The sequence below is a fragment of the Aythya marila genome (genome assembly GCF_965140915.1).
Source record: "Aythya marila genome assembly, chromosome: Z".
NCBI lineage: Eukaryota > Metazoa > Chordata > Aves > Anseriformes > Anatidae > Aythya > Aythya marila.
This window is the reverse complement of record NC_139080.1, coordinates 50,499,770-50,523,228: the sequence shown is the minus strand read 5'-3', so window position 1 is coordinate 50,523,228 and position 23,459 is coordinate 50,499,770. Positions and strand designations below refer to the sequence as shown.

The 23,459-nt window shown below is 43.6% G+C and overlaps 1 protein-coding gene across 1 annotated transcript; it reads left to right on the top strand.

Annotated features, from left to right (window-relative positions):
* Positions 1-3,024: 3,024 nt before the first annotated feature.
* ISOC1 (isochorismatase domain containing 1) lies at positions 3,025-23,459 on the top strand (the record flags this gene model as incomplete). The annotated part of the gene is given in 6 exon segments (XM_082782769.1): positions 3,025-3,125; positions 3,127-3,457; positions 17,615-17,734; positions 17,903-18,106; positions 18,493-18,609; positions 21,959-23,459. Coding segments are annotated over 6 exon segments (1,020 nt in total). The 3' UTR covers positions 22,106-23,459.

The following is a 23,459-nucleotide window of genomic DNA, read 5'->3' as shown; positions in this document are numbered from 1 at the left end:
CCTTGCATCTGAGCAGAATACCAATGGTATTGTTAGTAGGAAGATTTGATATAAATATTTCAGAATTAGACTAAGAAAATTTGGCCTTCAATTAAAATCTTTAATGCTTCGTTTTCAATTTCTTCACAATTTTTCATAGGGTGTAGACACAACCCAAGATGTGTATTTTCTGTGATTATACCCCTTCTTATGACTTTGCATATGCTGAACTTCTAAGAGTAAGGTTGGCAGTGTCTTAAAAAATGGGGTACATAGATCAGTATAAGTGACTTTCTAGTTTAATATATTTTTCTCTTAAATGTGTACAAGGATTTATCACACATAACTTGCAATGTGAAATGTCAGAAGGGCACTTTACAAATTCTATTAACACTTCTGTTGTTCAACCTGAGTAAAAGTTACATGGTTGCTTTGGTCATGTTTGGTCAGTTCAATGGTCAAAACAAGGTTGGCCACTGGACATTTTCCATGTGTAGTCCATTTTAGTCTTATTTTCTTTCTGTGAAACAAAAGATGCTATGCTGGATTTTCCAGGTGGGGTAGAATATCCAGCATCATGAATCCATATTCATGATGGTGCCATACCTCTGCAACTTATAGGCAACCCGATTTGCCAGTGCCAGAAGAACTGTGTGATTAAAAGACATAGGAAAGGTCAGTAAAACCAGGTGTTCATGCTTGGAAAGCATACCTTCCTGAGTTGCACTGTCTCAGGGTGATCCTTTGAAACCTGAAGATGAACACAGCTTGAGAGGAAAAGTCCACAGTTTGAGATCAGCCTCCATCAGAAGTGTCTTCTTCTGTGGGTCAGTGTGGTCCAAGCACAGAAGACTACTAAAAAGCATGTAAGGTCTTTTCAGAAGAAAAACTGCATTAGTGGAAAGACTGATGGTGGCACTGCTGGGGGAAGAGAGGATTTGAAATGTAAAAAGATCCAGGGCAATCCAGTAAGACATGAGGGAAGTTAAGAGGAAGATAAAGGCCAAGGTTTGGTGTCCTCTGGTAGAGACATGTGGGTTGTGTTGTGAGGAAGGCAGCTGCCAGCTTTTACCTCCACGTGTGCAGGGATCTGGCCATTGTGCCCCTTTGCCTATAAAACCTTGGACAGCCCCTGCTGGCTCTGGGCCCAGCTGCCTGCTTGCTTCTGGGCCTGGGAGAGGGGAGGGACCAACAGCAGCTGCAGAGGAGTCTCTCCCCATGCAGTTTCTAGATGAATCCGAGTACTGTTCCCCTGCACAATCCCAGCCTTGATAACAAGAAGTTTTTTGCTATTTAAATAAGCTCAAATCTTGCCAACATACCGAGATATTGGTTATGTATTCTGCATAAAAACTGAGTAATTTCTATTCAAATATATTCATTGTAGACTGTAATTGTAGAAAGGTAAGAACTTGCTATGGCATATTTTCTTAATACAGATAGCCCTGTGTTGCTATAATGGAAAAAAGAAGCAGATTTAAGACATCATTAATCAACAAAACCACTACCCATGTGATGTTGCAAAAATATATTGAACTTTAGAAATGTACTCAATTAAAACAAAGTACAAATTAAAAACTAGAAACCAATTTAAGTCACATAAAATAAATAAGATTCCACGAGTTTTCAATTTGTCACCTTTTCATTTAGAAAACTGGAACTTATTCAAGCCAGCTGGGCCATAAATGACTGGGCCATAAAGTTGTTTACCTTCTATGGCTCCACTGTAATAGCATTAAGCGACTGGTTGTATTCATAAATTAAATCAGCAGAATGGTACGCATGGACAAATAATTAAAATAAGTCATGAACTCAGGCTACTGGATATTTTTATGGCCAGCAGACTAGGTGTAACATAATTAGCCGTATGTACAGACTAGCTATAGTACAGACTGCATGGAAGGCTCCAATGTATGTATTTCTGGAGGTGAAAACTGCTCTTTTTTCAGCTAAATATTATCACACACAGAACTGTATCAGATGTTTAAACAGAACCCAGATGGACTGGATCTCTTATGTTTTCACCATTTAAAAATATTTTTTATCAAAGGGATGGACCCAGTTAGACTGAATACTCTTTGACTGACACTATCTGCTTTGGCAAGAAGATTGAAACTGTGTATAAATCCTCTGATTTTACTGACAGTAAAAGACAATATCAATGCATATTTTAGATTTGCAAATGAATTCTCTTAAATTTTTACTTTGTACAATTTATGCCTAGGAAAAATACAGTTTGCATGTTTTTCCTGTAACGTGCAAAAGTCATTGCACATTTGCCTTTTGGATGAAGTGTAAAATACTCTCTTCAAGCTGCTCCAGTGCAGTCAGCTTATCAGCGTGTAAATATATAATTCTGAAAGGTTCCTTATGTTTGCAGTTTTTAAATCAATTCATATAAGTGATGTATTTTGTAACAAACAAACAAACAAACAAACAAAAAAACTTCAAGCTTCATATTGCCAGGCAGACTGGCATTAACCTTGATGGTGGTGCAACTACACTGGGCAATGCATAAGAACATTCGTGTGGTATTAACTGAGGGCATTTTCTTTCCACAAGCTGCTTGGAGCCTGTTCCCCAAGCACAATGAGGAGGAACAGAAGACCTGGCAGTTACAGGAAAGATTTGGGCAACATTTCTAGTGGCTGATCAGTTCCTGATGAGAACGAGAACGGAGAGAAGGTTAATTAATCTGGGACTTTATTGTAGAGAAGCTGCAAATGACAAAAACGTGCGGCTGCACCGCATCCTCCTCACACCTCCGTGGATCTGAGGAGCCCAGCATGGAGCAGGCGGGACGCTCCGCAGCCACCTGCCTGCCAGCACCACGCCGCGCCGCACCCAGCCACCGCTTGCCACGGGTGGGCGAGGGCAGCCCGAGGGAGCCGACCCGTCCCCGGCCCGCAGCAACAGGTCCTTGCCCGCTGCGAGGCGGAGGCGAAGGGCGGCCCCACAGAGCCGCCCCACCGCCCCTTCCCGCCTTGCCCCGGCGCCCCGGCGGTGTGCCCTGCCCCGAGGGCCGGCGGGGCCGGGCCGGGCCCCATGGCGGGGAGGAGGAGCCGCAGCCGGGATTGGGGGCCGCCGGCGCCGCCCGCCTGGCCAAGGGGAGGAGGCGGCAGCAGCAGCAGCAGGAGGAGGAGGAGCGGGCCGCAGCGAGCTGGCTCGGCTGCCCCTGAAGATGGCGGCGGCGGAGGCAGCCGCTCCTCCGGGCGGGGGCTGCCCGGCGGCGGGCGGCGGCTCCGTGCCCGTCCTCTTCTGCTTCTCCGTCTTCGCGCGGCCCTCCACCGTGCCGCACGGCGCCGGCTACGAGCTGCTGATCCAGAAGTTCCTCAGCCTCTACGGGGACCAGATCGACATGCACCGCAAGTTCGTGGTGCAGCTCTTCGCCGAGGAGTGGAGCCAGTACATAGACCTGCCCAAGGGCTTCCTGGTCAGCGAGCGCTGCAAGGTGCGCCTGGTGCCGCTGCAGATCCAGGTGAGACCCGCCACAGGTGTGGGGCGGACCGGGACCGGGACCGGGACCGGGACCGGGACCGGGACCGGGACCGGGACCGGGACCGGGACCGGGACCGGGGGGGCGGCCGCGACGGCGCCGGAGGGGACGCGGAGGAGCGGCGGGGAGCTGCGGGAGCGCTGCCGGGGGCACGGCACGGCACAGCCCGGCACGGCACAGCCCGGCAGAGCCGTCCGGGTGCCCCAGCCCTCGGTGCGGCGGCTGTTCGGCGCCCGGGGCCGGGGACAGCCCCGAGGGAGCGGCCCGTCCCCGCGGCGTTTCCGCGTGGAAACTTTAATTTCACTCGGCTGGGGAGGCGTCTGAGCTCCAGCCACGTGTGTGCGGCGAGTGAGAACTTGTTTCTCCCGTCGGGAGGGAAGCGGAGCGGTGGCTGGGATAATAAACGCTTCTTCTTTAAAAGAGGCAGCTGGAGTTAGCCGGCTTTGGGTAGCGATAATGTTATTAGGTGGAAACTCAAAGGTTGCTCTTTCCAGAGCTTGGTTTCGCAGCTCTAGGATTTCTGTATCCATTCTTGCCTAAAGAGCTCTTTACAATTTACAGTTTCATAACTCACTAGTTTTGTGGCCATAAACCAGGAGACCAGACTGCCAGACAGATACAGTACGTGTGTTTCATACTAAGATGTCTTTATGCATACTGGAGATTCGTGCCAGTCATGCTGTAGTAGTTGCACTCGAAGCAAAATTGCTTTTTTTTTCTTTTTCCAATGTTAAAGAATTCAACCTTTTTAAAATGGTTTTTATTTAGAGCATTCTTCTTAATTTGTAACTAAGAAGTATTAGTTTGGTGAGCCAAAATTACAAGTAAGTTGAAAAAACAATGTCACAAACACTGAAGCATTGGTAGTCTTTGCTCTGTTTCCAGAAACAGTCTAATTCACAGTGTTTGTAAACTCTGCTTAATCATAGTGTCTTGAACTCGTAAACTCTCAAGGTGGCCTGTTGGCTTAGCCTGTATATCAAGGATGCCTTTGAAGTCCTTTTCCTTTCCTTAACCCCTCTGTATGGAAATAAAAATAAGGACTTAACTCATTGAAAAACTTATTTGATCATTCATTATTCATTTTACCATTTGTCACTCATCATATTTAGCTTAAAGCCTTCCTTCTTTCTGTGTTGGAGGCGGAATGGATGGGAGTCCAGCAATAGAAACTGCAAAGGACAGTCTCCCCAACTTGCAAAGAGTCGGTACGAGTGATGTTAAGTCAAGTAAGGATTTCAAAAACACCTTGCGTAATCTGAGGCTATGACAGCAGCAATGCAGGTCAGAATTTTGTTTCTTCTGTGTGCAGGTCTCTGCAGAGACCCTTTCGCAGATGGCTGTCTGTACTGAAACTATAAATGCAACACAAGCATTTGTAGCAGTATACACACCATGGTGTAAAAGGTCAGTATTGGGACATGGAAGAATACATCATTCCCGGAGTGCATACAACAACGCAGCTTTAACTTGACTGCAAGGATTCAGGATGAGCCACAGTGTAAATACAATGTCTAACTGATTAGCTGCTTTCACTGGTACTGTTACAACTCTGACAATACCAACTGTTGATATGAAAAGGATAGTACTTTAATATTATTTTAGTTACCTCTGTGATGTGTTTCAGCAGCTGAGAATGAGACGGAGACATCAGTGATGTCAGTCAGCTCTCCTTAAGCCACCGGCAGGTGCTCACAGATCACTTGTTTTGGGAACACTTGGTCTGATGCAGACACAGCTGTGCTTTTTAAGACCTTAGATTCTGCAGGATGCACGAGATTTAGAGATGGGAAGATTATACTTTCTTTCCCTGTGTTGATTCATACAGTGCCAGTATTGCTTGCCTTCATTTTTATGGTGTTTTTCGGCAGCTATATGTAACACAGATTTGGCAACTCTACAATTAGCATAGTCAATAAAAATACCATTTTGAACATGTCTTTCAAAGGAGATACCCTTTACTCAATGATATGAGTTGACTTGCTTTTTCAGAAAGACATTTGCTTTAAAATTGAGACTCATAGATACTAGAATCCATAATTCTAGATATTAATTTCAGTATTTTTGTAGGGGTGTTTTTTAACTAAATGCACACATATATTTTATAATCTTTTTTTAACCCCTGGTGTAGTTGTGTCCTCATTTGTAATGATTCCTCTTCTATGCAGACCTGTTGTGAAAAGATGTGTTTCGTTGCAGTATCTCAAGAAATACCAGCACTGAGTGATATTTGACTGGACTATTTCAATTTCCTGTCTCTGCAGTTGAGGAAGGTAGTAATCTCGCTGAGGAATCACCATATGCTCCCCTCTGAAAGCCACTCCGCACAGTTCAGTATAAGACTTGATCTGTACAGGGATGTTTTTACTGTATGTTTCTTCTCCAGTCATATTTGTGCCTTTTTACTGTGCTCTTGTAGCTACATTTGTTCTCTTTAGCTGTACTGCTACAAAACTCTCACTTGAACTTCTAATTTCCATCTAGTGTTGTGGAGAGGTTATAATAGAGCCAGCTGTTCAGCTTGGCTACTGGTCTTGAAACTTCTCAGCCATAGACTTGCAACAAAAAGGAACTTCTCTGACCTCTGTGAGGAGGGTATTCGCTTACACCTTGAGGGACTAACAGAAGGGAAATGGTTACTTTTCATGGAATTTACATGTTTTAAAACATTTAGCAGAATAATAGTTATAGTCTTTGGGGAAAGGTGCAGGACTGCATTAACCTTTTCTAACTGTAAATACATCTGAATAGTACTGCTAGAACTATTGTTTTTGCTGTAAATGTAACCTTTGGAGAGAGAAGAGGAGCAGTAAGGAAAAACACTGGAAATATCAGAAGAGAAAACAGCTATGCTTATTCTGGCTATGTAATAGAGGAGTTCACTGTTGCTGTCATAACTTCAAGGTGACTTCTCATTGGTAATACTTGTTCTACATCTATAAACTTGTAACCTTAAGATTCTGTAGGTAAGAGGGTAAGATTATTATTGAAATAAGAGGGTAAAAGGCCTCTGCTTTAAGCTCTTTTCGAAAGACATGTTGACATCTCATGCATATCTTTTCTTGTGTGGAAAAGCTTGGAGAATGATGCTTAATTGTTGTTGAGACGCAAACTAAATAAAAATAAAACAATTTATACACAAATGTATTTATATGTATTGAGTACATCTGTCTAGCATTCGGATGCTTTGGAAATAGAAGGAATCCTAACGCAGGAGCCTGAGTATTTCTGAAGACCAGGAAAATCCTGGCCAAACTACAGATTACAATATGTGAGTTAGGTGAGAGGAATTATTTTTACTTTAAACTTTTAATGGTGCAGTTTTAAATTCTGTTACTACTGCAATTAAGAAACAGTATTTCAAGATGGAAGAAAGGAACATTTGGAAACAAGGAGCTAAAAAAAATGAAAGGTTTCTTCTAATTGAGACACTTTTTTGTTTGTGTATCATTAATCCACAGCAGGCATTTTGATCACTTCAGGTTGTTATCAAGAATTTCATATTGTCTTAATTATATGAACATGATATGCTTATCTTGATAAATCTTTACTTTTAAGTATTGAATTGCATGTAAAAGAATGCACTTCAGCTTAACAGGAAATAAATATAATCATAAACTGAGATACTTACAACTAATTTTTCCATTGGACTATATGCAGATGAATTTCTTCAGTTTGTTTTCTCTTTGAAAGATAAACAACAATCTTACAGATTTCCTTTTAAAAACAAAGGATCAGAAAATATGATACTCCTTTTCATTGTCTTTCTATGCAGTTTTTGAAATACCATATCTGCAAGGTCCTCTCTTCTGCCCTACTAGCGCATAACCTTGGCAAGACATCTGTAAGTGATGTCACATGGGACACTCTCTGCTTCAGTTCTCATCCACTACAAATACTGGGGGAAAATTGCATTTTTTGTGTAATGGTTCCCTGAAGTTTGATAGGGAAAGTACAGATAAAGGGCTAGTATACATGAATACTTTTGTCAATTTGATTCTGTAATTACAGTCCTTCATCACAGTCACACTTTGTATGATTAATAATGATCAGCAGAGATGAAATAGATGTGAAAAAAACACCTGTCCTTTCTCACCTGGGCCTTTTCTAGAGTAGGATTTAAAGCTGTGTGTAACTCCTGGTAACATACCTTTAAATCCTGGTCTGGATAAGGTCCTAGAGATGACTTCTCTAGCTGGGTAAAAGAACTGCATCAGGTTACGTTGCCATCTGACATACCTATTCTTGTTTTGCTGTGGTAACTTCCAGCTGGAAGGAAGAAAGCCCTGATAATTTAACTAGGAGGACTGAAACAAAACAAATGCAAAAGTTTGCATACAGTTTAGGGGAACTTCAGCTGATAAAAATAAAATAAATAAAAATGCTGTTTAATGGTATTGTAACTGAGCAGATTTCTGCTTGGGCTGGATTTTGACAGAGAATGTGTGGCTGCAGTGGAGTACCATTTTTGGTTTGTCCAACCTGCCTTTCTACTTCTTGATGCTCTTTGTTTTTTTCAAATGTCCTCTTCTGAGGAAAACAAGCAAGTATGGGTTTTGATCTCACCATCAACTTCTTCCTATTTCTTGTCCTGCCACATGTTGCATAGTTTGTTGCAGATTGCAAGTTAATAGAAAATAGAAATCAGTAGAAAATAAATAGGAGAATGAATTTAAGAATTGTGTTAGATTTTGTAAGAGTTGTTATATAGCAAATATATTCTGTCAACACAACTTTGTTTTAATGTTCCTGATATTAAACTGAAGTACAGAAATTAAATCATATTAAACCAACGTGATAATAAAGAAAAGCAAAAGGCTTTTGCTTCTGCTACATGTAATGCTTGTCATAAACACATGGGATTTAGTGGAAGTCTGGGACAAGGACACTCTGGCTGGAAAGGCAGTCAGTTATCTTTAGTGCTTTAATGTCAAATGGAACAGAATAAAATCTGTTCTGAGTCTGCTGCTTGGAAATAGTCATGCAAGTCACTACTGTAACTCTGGATGAATACTGTTTTTGCAATAGGGTCTAAGCTGTGAGGAAATGCAAACATCTGAAAGAAATAGAACGGAAATCTGCATTTTTCTGAAAAGTTGCAGAAACAAGGTGAAATACAATGCAGTTCAAACAGGAAAGAAGCAAGTAAAGTAGAAATAATCAACTATGCAAATAAAAGATGAGGGAGGATTCAGGTAATGATTTAGAGGTTAAAATGGACCTCAGGAGTCAAAGTATCATGGATCACTCACACACACACACACAAAAGAGGCAAATAGAATAATGGAAAATATAAGCTGAATGGAGTCTACAAGGCCTGTGAATTGATCCATTTTATCAGAGGCTTTACTGGTATTGAAAAGTCGTGTGGGCTGAGAAGTACTACTGCTACAGTAGTTGGTGGCCTTACTGTAGACTGTAGCTGGAAAAGGCCCTCAAGGAGAGCAATGAAAATTATTACAGTAGTAGGAGGAAAGACCGAAAACATTAGATACATTTTAGAGTATGGGCAAAAAAAAAAAATAAAAATAAAAAATAAACTGAGACCTGATCTGAGTCTTGAGATGTGGTAATAGATGTTTATATATAACTGTACATGTGGAAGAGGAAGGTAATGCTGTTATTTTTTCAAATCCACCATGGACAGAACTGGAAATAATGCTCTTGGGTTGCAACAAGTGCTGTGGGTGAGGAAAGAGATGAAAGGTAAAGATACAGCTTTGGAATGGATTGTGTAGGAGTTATATAAATTGTGTATCACTGTTTTTTTGTTTGTTTGTTTACACATGTCAGACCAGGTAGGTCTTTGCAGAGAAAATCTTGGTGCAGTTGATCCTTCTGTAAGGATAGACTCTTAAACTTCTTTCTGACTTGTCTTTTTCTTTTATACTCATTTTTGTTCCTCTGCTGAGGAAGCTAGTGCCATCTGTTGCCCTGGCGTAGGAAGGTGTTCCATAAGGCAGCAGATTAACTCCATGTAGATCAATTAAAATCCCATGATGATTTGCCTAGTTGAAAGTGATCCTAAAATTTTTAAAGTGTTGAATAGATTTATAGGAGAAAATAATGATCTTTGCTTGTCATATAAATGCTGAGACAAAATGACAGATTTTTGGAGTAGGAGACACACTGCTGAGCATTTTCAATTCCAGTTGCTCTGCTGAGCAGTAGGGAAGCTAAATGTCATGGCTGAATAGTGTGATGCTGGTAAGGGCCAGAGTTAGAATGGGTTACAAGAGGCGCTCACTGTGTTCAGTTGTACTTTACTACTTGCTGGCAAGTGACTTCTGTATTGTGCAAGTACGTAGAGGGACAGTGTTCAAGAACGAGACAGATGCTCAATATTTACTTATATTTTCAAACATTCTTGGTCCCAGGCCTCGTTTACTACATGGTGTACAATTGCAGAAGAATTTTGGAGATTTCTGGAGGCTGTTTTCCCTAACTCATGTGCAAAGCCAGCACTTGACCAAAGCGGCTATTATTTTGCCTTACTGACTGATGAAAACATCCACGATCCTACCACCTGCAGTAACCTGTTTATGTGCTGCTGTGCCCTCCTGGTGAAAAAAGATTTCCCTGATGTCTTTTGTGATGCGTTTTCATCTTCCCATGGCATCTGTGGGTCTGGTGTTAGAGCATCTGCTCTGCAGTTATTACTGAATTTGTGTTCATAACTGCTTGTGGTTATAGTGTTGCCATTTCATGGATAAGAATTAGAGGAATGACAGTTACAGACATTTGACATTTTGAGAGTAGTGGCATACTGAATCTGATAGGTGTGGGAATTTGCTGTTTACAGTACAACACACATGTACTTTTCACAGTAACTTGAACAAGCCATTTCATATATGTGAGCATAGCTACTGCTATACTTTTTTTCTTTTGTAGCCTTGGAATTGAGATTAAAAGTGACTTACTTAAGAGACATGAGATAAATCAGTGAAAAATTTGGGACTAATATGTAAGTTTTCCTGATTCCCTGTTCTTCCAAAATGAAATATTTTACTGACATTTTTAATTTTAGTTTAGTTTAAAATACCTCAACCTCTATTTGCAGAAAATGAAGTGTAGAAAATTAATGGGTGCTTGCCAGGAGGAGTTTATTCAATTTGATTTATCAGTCTGCTGAAAAGCATTAGAATGGAAGTAATTTCTCTTTAGTTGCCTTATAACTAAGAATAGTATGTAGTTCCTTTTTTTTCCTGTAGTCTATAGCTGGAGCCTTATCTTTTGCTTCTGCAGGTAATGCAAGCAATTTCATACAAATAAAAAGCACTCTTTCAAACTGTGTGAAAATGCTATCTTTGATTTTTTGTCTTTTTTTTTTTTTTTTCTTAGCCCCCTTTCACTACACTCTGGCATCCTCAAGGGAAACTCTGGGAGATTATTTTCATCATTAATATGCATTCAGTTCAGTTTCTGGTAGTAATGCGGACAAGCTTCTCTGCTTTTGTTTTAGCCTTTGGACTTCATCAGCGTTGTGCTACAAGATCTCATAGACAAAAGAAACTGACTACACAATGAAGCTGTGTGTATGTGCACTATTTATAAATACAGTGAAGGTATTTTAAAATCTTTATAATTAAGTATAAAGTGAAGGTCTTTTTAATCTTTAATTCATTCCGATTTTGTGCTAGTTTTAAGAGATGGAGATACAAATATAAATTTTAAGAATGTAATTTTGTTGATATATATTTTTTAACAGGGCTATAAGCAGTGTGCTCCTTTGTCCCATTTCAGAGCTCAGAAGTTTCCGTGTACATCTAAAGTGACTTAGGTGTCCCACCTAATAAAATCTTGATTCCCTATTTGTGGCTATACTGTACTGCTCAGTATCACTGCCATTCATTTTGTTTCAGAAACATAAAAAAATCAGACTTATGAAACCTTTATATTTTGGCTCAAAGTACCACGAATCTAACTTGAAAACTTGAAGTATCATAAGTCTTACCCTTGAAAAGTGCAGGGCCAAGACAAAGGATGCTCAAATCAAAGTAGAGAGGCTGTGCAAGAGCAGAAGGCTAGGCCCCATCCCATGGCTGCTGATCTGGCAAGGAGAAGAAGGAGGTCCTCTGAGAGCAGAGTGCAAGGACTCCCCTTTGCTTTGAGCAGGACTTACAGACCCTGTGTGTTATTGCCCATGAGCATGCATGGCAATTGACTCAGGGAGGGAAAAGAGTACCCACAAGCGCAAGTGGCCAGTCTCACTGACACTAAAAGCAGCATAAAGATGCCCTTTACAAGTCCATTAGGCCAAAACCTATGGACCTCAAATGAAGGGAAGGAAGCCCTACATCTGCAGTTGGCCAGGCCCTGTTGTGCATCACCTGCTCAGGGCACCATGGATTTTTAGCACAAGCAAACACGAGGAGACCTTCAGGACTTTAGCTCTCTTCTCTCTTCCTTTTTTTTTTTTTTTTTTTTTTTTTTTTTTTTTTTTTTTTTTTTGGACAGCTTTTCTGCCCAGCAGAGGTCATTAAGGAAGGTTTCTTTCTGGGAGAGTGCAGACAACAGGACATGCCTCCCTCCCTCCCTCCTCTAGCTCATTTACTGGGCAACAGCAGCTACCAGGAGCCATGAGCTGCTTCCTCCCCCAGATGCAGAGAGACAGTTCCCTCAGCCTGTCTTTGTGTGCTGGGTGCCCCTTGTGCCTCCAGTTTTGCGAATGCCAGTAGCAAGCAGCATCCAAAAGACGTGGAGGAGGACCTGGTCTTCCTATGGGAATGCACCTGGAGAGACTTTCACTTGATAGAAACTGAACTCTTGAGGCTCTTGGAGACCTGCAGCCAAGCTGACCGTTCTTTTCTTAGCACCAGCCTGCCTGCCCCGTTCCCCAGTGCTCTGCCTTGGGGCAGTCATGGATGGAGATCATGTTTGTCTGGGAGGGTGGGGGAAAGGGACAGCCTCGCAAGATGTCACCTGCATCACAGAATCACAGAATGGCTGAAAGGGGCAGGGACCTCTGGAGGTAGTCTGGTCCAATCCTTCTTGTCACTCAGGGCCACAGTCCTCTGCAACCAGGACCATGTCTAGACAGCTTTTGAATATCTCCAAGGAGGGAGACAGCACCACCTGTCAGGGCAACATCACAGTAAAAAAGTTTGTTGATGTTCAGAGGGAACCTCACGTGTTTCCGTTTGTGCCCATTGTTTCTTGACCTGTTACTGAGCACCGCTGAAGAGAGCCTGGTTCCATTCACTTTGTACCCCCTTCAGGTGTTTATAGACATTGACAAGGTCTTCATAAAAGTTTCATCTTCTCTAGGCTGAGCAGTCACAGCTGTCTTAGCCTTTTCTCAGAAGAGAGACTCTTCAGTTCCTTCTTCTTTGTGGCCATGCACTAGACTCTATTCAGTGTGCCTGCATGCCTCTTGACAGGGGAGCCCCAAACTGGACACACTGGTGAGGTGTAGCCAGCAGTGCTGAGGACAGAGGAGGGATCTTTTCTGTCATCCTCCTGGCAACATTCCTAATGCTGCCCAGGGTACAATTGGACACCTTTGTCACAAGGGCTTATTACTGACTTACATATAATTTGGTGTACACCAGGACTCCCAAGTCCTTGGCAAAGCTGTTTTTGAGCTGGGCAGCCCCCAGCATGAGCCTGGCTTTGCCCTTCCCCTTGTTGAACTGCTTGGGGTTCCTGTCTTGGCAGGGCACAAGCCCAGCTTGCTACAGAGAGCAGCAGCACCAAGGCGCACTGTGCAGGAGGAGCTATCTCGACAGCATCATCGCCAGGCCACAGGCAGCAGGGCAGGCTGGCGGGAGGGCAGAGCCTCGAGCCGCGGGGGCAGAGGGGGCGGTGAGCTGGAGGCCAGGCCTGGGGCGATGGAGATGGGCACGCGCTGGCCCCGGGCACCCCAGGCTGGAAGCCTCTCCCTGGGAGCAGCTCTGCGGAGCTGCAGGCCTGCAGCTGGGCAGCACGTGCTGTCAGGGGGAGCACAGCAGTGGGGCCGGGCACCTGGGGAAGGAAGCGCTGAGACGAACACCCCAGCCCTGCTGGGAAGGGGCGGCATCGCCGCGCCCCAATCCCAGCAGACCGACCCCATCGGCCTTCGGGCCCCACAGCCCTGGGAGGAAGCGGTGGGCACAGCAGTAGGAAGAGGGGCAGATGGCAGCAGGGGTGGGGACAGCAGTGCCAGCCGTGTTGTTAGCAATACAGAGACTTTTTCGATAGCTTTCATAGTTTTATTTCTTTTGTCCAATAGCTTCAGACTGCTGTGAGCCTTCTGGTCCCACCCGAATGCCGGCATGTGCCCCAGTTGCTGGCCCAGCCCCAGCTAGGCCAGCTCCTGGGGCTCTGTCCTAGTGTCGTCGGCGGGGTGGCCTCTTTGCAGGTGGGGCAGAGTCCTGGGAAGTGGGGGCCCTCCTCTTCGCAGCTCGCCAGGGTCCCCTGCGTGGCTGGTTCCTGCCCTGGCCGGCAGTGGAGGGACCAGCCTCAGCCTCCTGTGGTTCCTGCTGGGGCACTTCCTGATCACCAGGGTTGGGAACTGGGATGGATGGGGGGTGGCTGGGCCCCTCCTGGAGGGCAGCAGTTGAGGTTCCAGGGAGCTCTTCTGTGCTGGTTCCCTCGGAGTGCTCTGCTCCAGGAGCCGGTGTCCCCACTGAGGTGTCAGCGTGGCTGGGGACTGCTGCAGGGCTGCCCTCTTGTCTTCCGGCAGCACGGGAGGCCCCCCGACCCAGCAGGTTTTGGGCCTCCTCGCTGCAGCGCTGCACAGCAGTGGCAATGAGTCGCTGCACGAAGCCAGCCGTGTGTCTTCCCAGGGTCGTCCGTAGCAGCACTGTCAGAGCTGCCTCATTCAGGCCGAAGAAGCGCAGCCTAGAGATGACATGGTGTTGCGCTGCAGAGGCTGCCCTTCTGTCATTCCGAAAGAGCTGCCTCAGCTCCTCGCGCAGCCACGGCAGCAGGGGCTGGAGCATAGCTGGATGCCGTCGGAAGAGGGATGCCCAGATATGGGGTTGGAGGTTGCCCACAGGATCCCTTTGCACTGGTCCAGCTGCCTGTGGTCGGAAGACATGGTGTCCAGGTGCTGTCCCTGGCTGCTGGGCGCTGGCTGATGTCCCTGCAGGTGGTGCAAGGACAAGCTCCTCAAAGCTGTTGTCTGCCTTCATTGAATGTAGAATGGAGCGCATCCTCCTCTTGCAGAGGGGGCACTCGGGCTTGCTCTCAGCCCACCGCTGGATGCAGACAAAGCAGAAACGGTGGAGGCATGGCACCACATAGCTGGCATTGACCCAGCTGTCTAGACAGATGGGACAGCGGGTGTCCAGCTCCGTGGCCATGCTCTCCACGTGCTGAGGTGAGCCGGGGAGAACTGATGACGACGAGCCGCTCCCTCTCACCGGCGCTGCAGCAGCAGGAGTCACACTGCAAAAGGCAGAGAAGAGGCCATGGTCATGGGCTGAGCGGGGGGCGGCTGGAAGAATTGTGCAGGTCCCTCAAAGAGGAAACCCTTCCAGCTGTCCAGGGAGAGATGTTTCCATAGCACTCACCTCTGCTGCTGCAAGCACTCCTCCTGGGTTTCCCGATGGTCCAAACGAGGCAGGGCCGCAGAAGGATCTCTGATGGCTCTGGGAAGGGCACTGAGAGCTACTGCAGCAACTCCCAGGGCACGACACCAGCACCAAGGCCAACCTTGCTCCTCACTCCAGACCTCACGGAACCGCGCAGCCGGAGTGCGGGCACTAGCCGGTGGGGTGGGACTCTGCGCCCGCATATGAGCAGCGAGGGCCACGCAGTCACAATGCGTCGCTCACGGCTCTCACAGGGCATCGCTCGTAGCCATCACAATGGGCCGTCCTGCCCCTCAGCGCTCGCTCTGGCAGAGCTCTGGCCCCACACATGCGTCTGTGCCTAGCACAATGTCACTTACCACTCTGTCCCACAAACTGTTTGTCTTCTCGACGTCGGTGTCATGCACCAGTCACTGCAACCTTGGCCAGGTCTTTCCAGAGCACCATCAGCTCACCCTGGCCACAGCAGACATCTCCAAGTCCATTCAGCAAGGGTATTTGTTCAATAATACCTCGCACCTGCCTTTGAGGCAGCACGACAGTCCCACATGCTCTCCTCACCCTCCAGCTCTGTTGGCCAGTTATCTGGGTTCATAGAACCATAGAATTGTAGAATGGCTTGGGTTGTAACGGACCTTAAAGAACTCAGAATCACAGAGTTGTAGGGAATGGAAAGCACCTCAAGAGATCATCAAGTCCAACCCCCCTGCCAAAGCAGGTCCCCTAGAGCAGGCTGCCCTGGTAGACATCCAGATGGACCTTGAATATCTCCAGAGAAAGAGACTCCACAACCTCCCTGGGCAGCCTGTTCCAGTGCTCTGGCACCCTCACCATGAAGAAGTTCTTTCGCATGTTGGTGCAGAACTTTCTGTGCTCAATTTTTTGACCATTGCCCCTTGTCCTATCCCCATAAACAACTGAAAAGAGTTTGGCCAAATCCCACTGTCTCCCACACTTAAGGTATTTGTAAACATTGATAAGATCCCCTCCCAGTTTTCTCAAGGCTGAACAGACCCATGTCTCTCAGTCTTTCCTCATAGGGAAGATGCTCCAGGTCCTGTATCATCTTCGTTGCCCTCCACTGGACTGTTTCCAGAAAATCCCTGTCTTTCTTGTACTGGGGAACCCAGAACAGGACACAGTACCCCAGATGAGGCCTGACCAGGGCAGAGTAGAAGGGGAGGATCATCTCCCTTGACCTGCTGGTCATGATTCTTTTTATGCACACCAGGATCCCATTGGCCTTCTTGGCCACCAGGGCACGCTGCTGGCTCATGGTCAACCTGTCATCCACGAGGACCCCCAGATCCTTCTCCACAGAGCTCCTCTCCAGCAGGTCATGCCCCAGTCTGTACTGATACGTGCGGTTGTTCCTTCCCAGGTGCAGGATTCTACACTTGCTCATGTTAAACCTCATTTGGTTACTTCCCACCCATCTCTCCAGCCTGTCCAGGTCTCGCTGAATGGCAGCACAGCCTTCTGGCTTGTCGGCCATTCCTCCCAGCTTTGTGTCATCAGCGTACTTGCTGAGGGCAGACACTGTTCCCTCATGAAGGTCGTCAATGAAGATGTTGAACAAGACTGGACCCAGCACCAACCCCTGGGGAACACCACTAGTCACAGGTCTCCAGCCGGACTCTGCGCTGCCAATCCCTAGCCTCTGGGCTCAGCCAGTCAGCCAGTTCTCAACCCACCTTACTGTCCACTCCTCTATCCCACACTTTCTCAGCTTTGCTACCAGGATGTCATAGGAGACAGTATCAAAAGCCTTGCTAAAGATCATCTAGTTTCAACCCCCCTGCCATAGATCAACCCCCCACCCACTAGATCATGTTTGCCAGGGCCCTGTCCAGCCTGGCTTTGAATACCATGCAGAGATGGAGCATCCAAAACCTTTCTGGGTTGCCATGGTTTTCAGACTAGGTTGCAGAGCCTTGCACCTGCTGCTGAGGGACAGGCCCCATAGCCCTTAGCAGGGGAAAGAGTTCTGTAGGGCCAGTCCCCATGGTCCTCAAGTGAAGCAAAGGAAGCCCTCAAAGACCAGGGACAAAGGCCCATGGGGTTTGTATTTTAAGGATAGAGGGCTAAGTGCCGTGGTACCTAAGACAGACAAAGGAAGCCCTGTGAAGCCATAGTGCCAGGAATCCTGGGGCTTGAGAGATGGGAAAGTCCCCTGCAGGACTGGAGGCTCAGGCAGCATGGGACTGTGCGCTGGGAAAGATGCCCTGTATGAGCAGAAGACTAAATGCCATAATACTTGAATGAGGGGAACGAGGTTCAGCAAGGCCAGTCAGCTGGTCTCAACAGTGATCAAATCAACACAGGGAGGCTGACAGGAGCACAGGGCCAGATCCCATGGCTCCCTGCTCATAGCAATGGGATTTTGCAAGGCCATAATGCTCCGGCTACAGCAAAGAAGCATTACATGAGAAATAGGGAAGGCCTCAAGGTGCTTCCAGGCCCTTTGGTGTTCCAAGTCCCCACAGTGTTCCAAGGTCCCTTGATGCTCAAATGCCCTGTACTCTTGCAGGTGCCATGCTGGAAGTTTTCCAGACTCTTCCTTGTTCCACTGCTCTTTGGGAAAGGTCCTCACTGACATTAAAAATACGATTTTGTTTTTCAGATGACTACTTTGGGCAACCTGACACCCTCAAGCACTGTGTTTTTTTGTTGTGATATGCAGGAGAGATTCCGGCCTGCCATCAAATACTTTGGCGATATCATCAGTGTAGGTCAACGTCTGGTATGTTCATTCATTGCTTTTTCCTTGTAGTACATTTTGATAACAAACGTAAATTATTATATATAGCTAGCTTACTGATTATTCAGTTTCAGATAATAACAGTATCTTTGCTATTACCATTCTCTAATAATTTATTTTTGTACACTTTCCTCCGCATTCCTCTTGCAGCTCCAAGGTGCACGGCTCTTAGGAATTCCAGTCATTGTAACTGAACAGTATCCCAAAGGTCTTGGCAGCACTGTACAAGAAATTGATTTAACAGGAGCAAAACTTGTGCTTCCTAAAACAAAATTTTCAATGGTATTGCCAGAAGTTGAAGCAGCATTAGCAGAGATTCCTGGAGTCCGCAGTGTTGTCCTGTTTGGAGTAGAAGTATGTGCCTTGCCGTTCTTGCAGTTTTATTGATATTATCTGTTGGCCAACAAATTATCGTTGCTTTCTATAATTAAAAAAGGTCAGTTTATATTTCTTAGAACTTAAAGTTCAGATATCTTCTACAGATTGAATTATTCGCATGCTCTTTTTCTTTGATACTTTCTCATAAAATTTGAAATTAGATATTTTTAAGCTACAGTCTCTTGTCTCAAACGTAGTTGGCATTTTAAAATCCACATTGAGTTCCCTATTATTGTAATGCTTAGAAAAGTACACGTTTGAACCCTGATTAATTATGTACTTTAACTTTGCATTGTGCTACTCATGTTTTGCAGTAATGATTTATTACATTTTTTTGGGGGCCTTCATTTTCTCCCCTGTAGACTCATGTCTGCATCCAGCAAACAGCACTGGAATTAATTGGCAGAGGTCTGGAAGTTCATATTGTAGCTGATGCCACCTCATCAAGAAGTATGATGGACAGAATGTTTGCTCTTGAGGTAATGTTTCCTAATTAAGGTTTTCTACCCCTTGGGTCTGTATGCTAATTTCTGCATTTGCTAACAAGTACAGTAACCAGTGGACAAATGCAGACTTAAGGAGAGGAGAATGCTGTGATTCTCAAAATAGCTTCCACAGTACAGAAGGAATAGCTTTTTATTTTTCCTCCCTAAGTCATGATTTAATATGTAGAACGCAGTTCAGGACATTAGGATTAAAAAAGTAATTGGTTTGTGCAGGCTAAGTTACCCTTACTAACCATTAGCATTTTCTGATATTTTGTTAAGGAGTGATATGTCTACAGCAGAGTAAAAGTACTACAGAGCTTTTGTTTTCGTTTTTCCAAACAGTATTTATTCTGATGTTGAAATTCCCTGAAATGAAATGTGATACAGCAAGTCGAAAAGTCATTCTTGTCTGTCCCTCCCTCTGGTCTTCCTCATCAGTGCAAATTAAAGCTTAATCTCAAGACTCTGTGATTATAGTAGACTTTGTTTTTCTTTTTTTTTTTTCTTTTTTTTTTTAAAGAGCTTAGTCAGACATTTATGTTAACATTTAGTACCTTAACATTTATGTTGAGAAAGTGGAGATAAATGTAACACAAAAATTTCAAAGCGGGTACAAGTATGTGGTAGCAAGTTCATGCAAATGATACTTCTATGCTGTACTCTAACTTGCCTACAGGCATCGTTGTTGTGAGTCAAAAACTGATATATGCATTAAGCATTGCAATTTTTGCCCTGGGCCCTTATAGTTATTTGGAAATTGAAGCTGGTAATAACTGTAGCATTTTATACTTTTTTCACGGATGTGAAGAAGTTTTAATTTCTCCTTTTTCATGAATGGGAAAATTAGGGGCTAAAGACAAATCACTAGCCTATAGCAGTTGATGAAATCCATGACTTGTATGAAGTGGAAGCTTGATGTCTGTGAGGTACTGCATTGTGACACGCACAGTGTGAGATCTACTGAAATCATGGACTTCTTAAGTCAGTGTGGTGTTGTAGTAGTGGCCATAGACAAAATAAACAAAACCCAAACTGTAACCTATTTGCCTTATTTTGTATGTCTTTGTACATTTGATTATCACTTAAACTGTGTCTGCAAGCATAGAAATTAGTTCAGTGCAACAGAGGTTGAGGTAATGAATAGCTAGCTTTGTTTTTCTTGCTGTGGTGAGCCATCAAGCTGCATAGTGATAACTCCTCCTCCTTCTCTATGGCTGCCCCTGCCAACTCTGTCTTCTTTCTGTGCCATAGAACCTCTGTTAAAAATGACAGTGAGGGCTGTGGACTAAAAAAGGCATGAGCTGGGCACATCAGGGTATGGGAGACCAGGAAAAACAGTCACATGGTGGGAGTGTCAATGATCCTGATTAACCATGGCGATGTGTTTCTTAAGAAAGTTGGTAAAATATCAAAGCACTGGATAATTCTGCCTTAGTCTCAACGTACAGCTGACAGTTCCTGGTCACAGTCTTTTAGTTGGTGAGCCTTATGTTGTCTTTCATGAGAACTTGCTCTATACCTGATTGGCCGAGTTAAGGTTCATTGATCCAAGTTCATTGGATCCTTCTTCCTTTCTGTGAAGATGAAGGTAACATTTGCCTTTTCCCTGAAGAGAGCCCTCTTCTGTTCACAGTGACCTTTCACAGACGGTAAAGAATGATCTTGCCATGATTCCAACTAAATTCCTCAGCAGCCTCAAATAAATCCTGTTTGGTCTCACATATCCCTTTACTTTTTCACATTTCCCCTCCCGTATCATATATGTTTTGATGGTGCTGGTGAAGAATATATGAATATTTGAACAGATGTATTATGAAATGCAGTTGGAATTAACTGATAGCCAAAGCTTCATGTCTGCCTGAACACCACTAAATAGTTTTTCTATCTGCTTCTGTTGTGTGCTTAAGAATGTGAGCAGGCAAAACCTTGCAATCAAGAAGTTCAAATTTTCCATTACTAAAATAATCCAGCCCAGCTGTTCTTGAGGTTGTGGCTGTTCTTGATCTCTGCCCTATCTGCAGAAGAGGCCTTGTGTCACTTTTAATCTTAGATTGAGCCAGCTGAATCTGTTCCTGCTGAGTTTTACTCTTCTTCATCTATTCTAATGGCTTCGTGTGATGTAGACACAGTGCATGCTTGTTTCTTTCCTTTGTCTGCAGGGCAGTCTTCTAAGAAAACATTTCCTTTCCTTGAAGAAATATATGTACACTTTATTGGTCCCCTAAATTAATAATTTTTCCTTATCAAGTGCTGTGTAATTGAAGAACTAAACAGCAGTGACCTTTGTGTGCCCTAGAAAGTCTGGAGCATCTCTTTCCTTTAGTAATTACAGTAGAAACCAGACTGAAAATGTACTTATTTGCGTATTTCCCGCCTCTTTCCTTCCCGTGGTAAATTCAGAACCTTGTAGATGCACTAGATTTGGTGGACCATACAGCTGGGCAGAGGATGATGGAAGGAAAGACAGATCCATTAAGAGTTTTACTGCCAAAACATCTGTTCAATTGCTGTGAAGCTTGGGGGTAGAGGAGTGGGGTGGGTAGAAGTAGCCCATACTTAAGGATAATTCTGCTGTATAGATAGGCAGCAACCACAGTCTTAAGAAGTGTAAAAACTGCAGTATGTCACATGGTTTGGACTACTCAAAGAATTGCTTTGTTTATTAGCACACTTAAAACATCTAGCAGACCTCTCTCAGTTTTGCTTTTTATACAGCTATTCTTTCAGAGCTAGCCTGGGGGTTACTTAGGCTATAATGAGAAGTCAGTTAAAAGCAACCACTGTTCTACTAGTGTGATATATACATTCTGTAGAAGAGCTTCTCTCTCTGTCTCCTGGGGTTTTTAGTATGACTGTGCAGTGTAGTCCAAAGACTAAAATGCTAGTAGATAACAAGCCCTGAAAGAGAAAGTGTTACAATTATGTTTCTTGCTTAACACCTTTTGCTCCAATTTAGCTATATTCTTTTTTCCTAAGGCCTTTCAAATCTGCATGAAAATTAAGAAAGCTATCCTCATCAGTATATAGGGGAAAAGGGGTGTTAATAGAAGAGGGCATGGGTCTTCTTTTTAATTAATCTGACTTGGAGAAAAAAATCTAGTCCAACTATAAAGCCTTATTTGTAACCCAGGGCAGCCTTTTTCCTAAATAAAGTCTAACAAGTCACTTTCCATCGTAGTTTTAGAAATGGCACCGTTAAGAAGTTCTGTAATTGAATTGGCAATACCTTGCTAATAGGAGCTGTTTTTAAAAAACACCATCCATCTTTTTTACAAAGTGTATGCTCATTCACACTTCAAAACATCTCACATTTGTCTCTTTCTGCTCTTCTCTATTTCAGCGTCTTGCTCGTACTGGAATTATAGTTACTACTAGTGAAGCTATTTTGCTGCAGCTGGTAGCTGATAAAGAACATCCAAAATTCAAAGAAATCCAAAATCTCATTAAGGCGAGTGCCCCTGAGTCAGGGCTCCTTTCCAAAGTTTAAAGAGGATGTGGAGGAAGCAAATGTCATTGTCATCTTTAAATATTATGGAAAGCTGTAAGTGCACATGTCAACCTTCTTTCACACTAAGTTTGGCAGCAGTGTAAAATTAAAAATTGACATCCTTGTGCTTGCCTTAGCAAAAATTGTCTGGTTATATTTCTGGGTGCCAGTATGTTCTGTTTAGTCACAGCTGTCAGAGGCTTTGGGTACCATAGGACCCTTTTGTTGTCAGATTTCAATATTTATTAAAAACAAATAAGCAAACACAAATCAACAGAGGTGCCTGCTAATCTATCCTATACACTGATTGTAACAGCTAAAAAAAGTGCATATTTATGTGAAACTTCTTGATCGTGCACTTTGTAGAAATATTCTGTGATATTCTGTTTTACTTTTGTATTAATAGAAGATAAATACATGCTGGATAAATGTGATGCGATATGCTTTAATGTTCTATCTAAATCAAATATTTTAATAGGACTTAAATTAAAAAGGACTAAGTTATCTGGAATACCTGTGTGCATTTGTTCTTTAGGATACAATTTAAGTGCTTTACTTAATAGACAAGATGCATAGATCAAGCAGCTGCTGATGTTTGATTGCTTTCAATAGCTGAAGCTTGTGTCATAATTTTCAATTATTCTGAAACTGACTGCCCAAACCTGTACTTCATTTAAGTAGATACATACAAAAAATTGTCATTTAATGAGATCTTTATAAACAACTGGTTTAAATCATTCAGAACTAACAGATTACCAAAACGTTAAATAATTTGGTAATGTTAAGAATTTAAAGAACAAAAACTTTTCAGCTCTGACTGCTGATTCTACTACTGTGTTTAGAGTTATTTTGTTATTATTTTTTTTTTATCCCATTTTGGTTACATTTAGTAATTCCATTGGATTTACTCATTTGGCCAAGCAAGCTTTGAAACAAACCTCAGCTTCTCTAGGTTTGTGCTTATTTTTGTAGGCTGCAGTTGGGTGGAGTTTGAATGAAACCTGGCCTAAAAGCATAATTCAGAAAAATGCATCTGTAACTTATTGATATATATATTTTCTATCTTAAACCAAACTTTTAACACAGAATTGTTCATAAAGGCACTTCCTTCATGTTCCAATAGTTTAAACAATGTTATATAAAGTTTACAGTGTGAGTGAGACATTTATTTTTTTAAAAGAATACTAGAAGATATCATACTGAACATTTATCTTTTTGGTAGAAAAGTAATTACACTACGTGTATGTTTTTAAATTGCTTATTTTCCCCACAAGATGGCTCTAAAAGAATTGTTTCAGAGTTACAACCTTTATATGTTCAAAACAAATAAAATGTTAACATTTGCTGTCTCTCT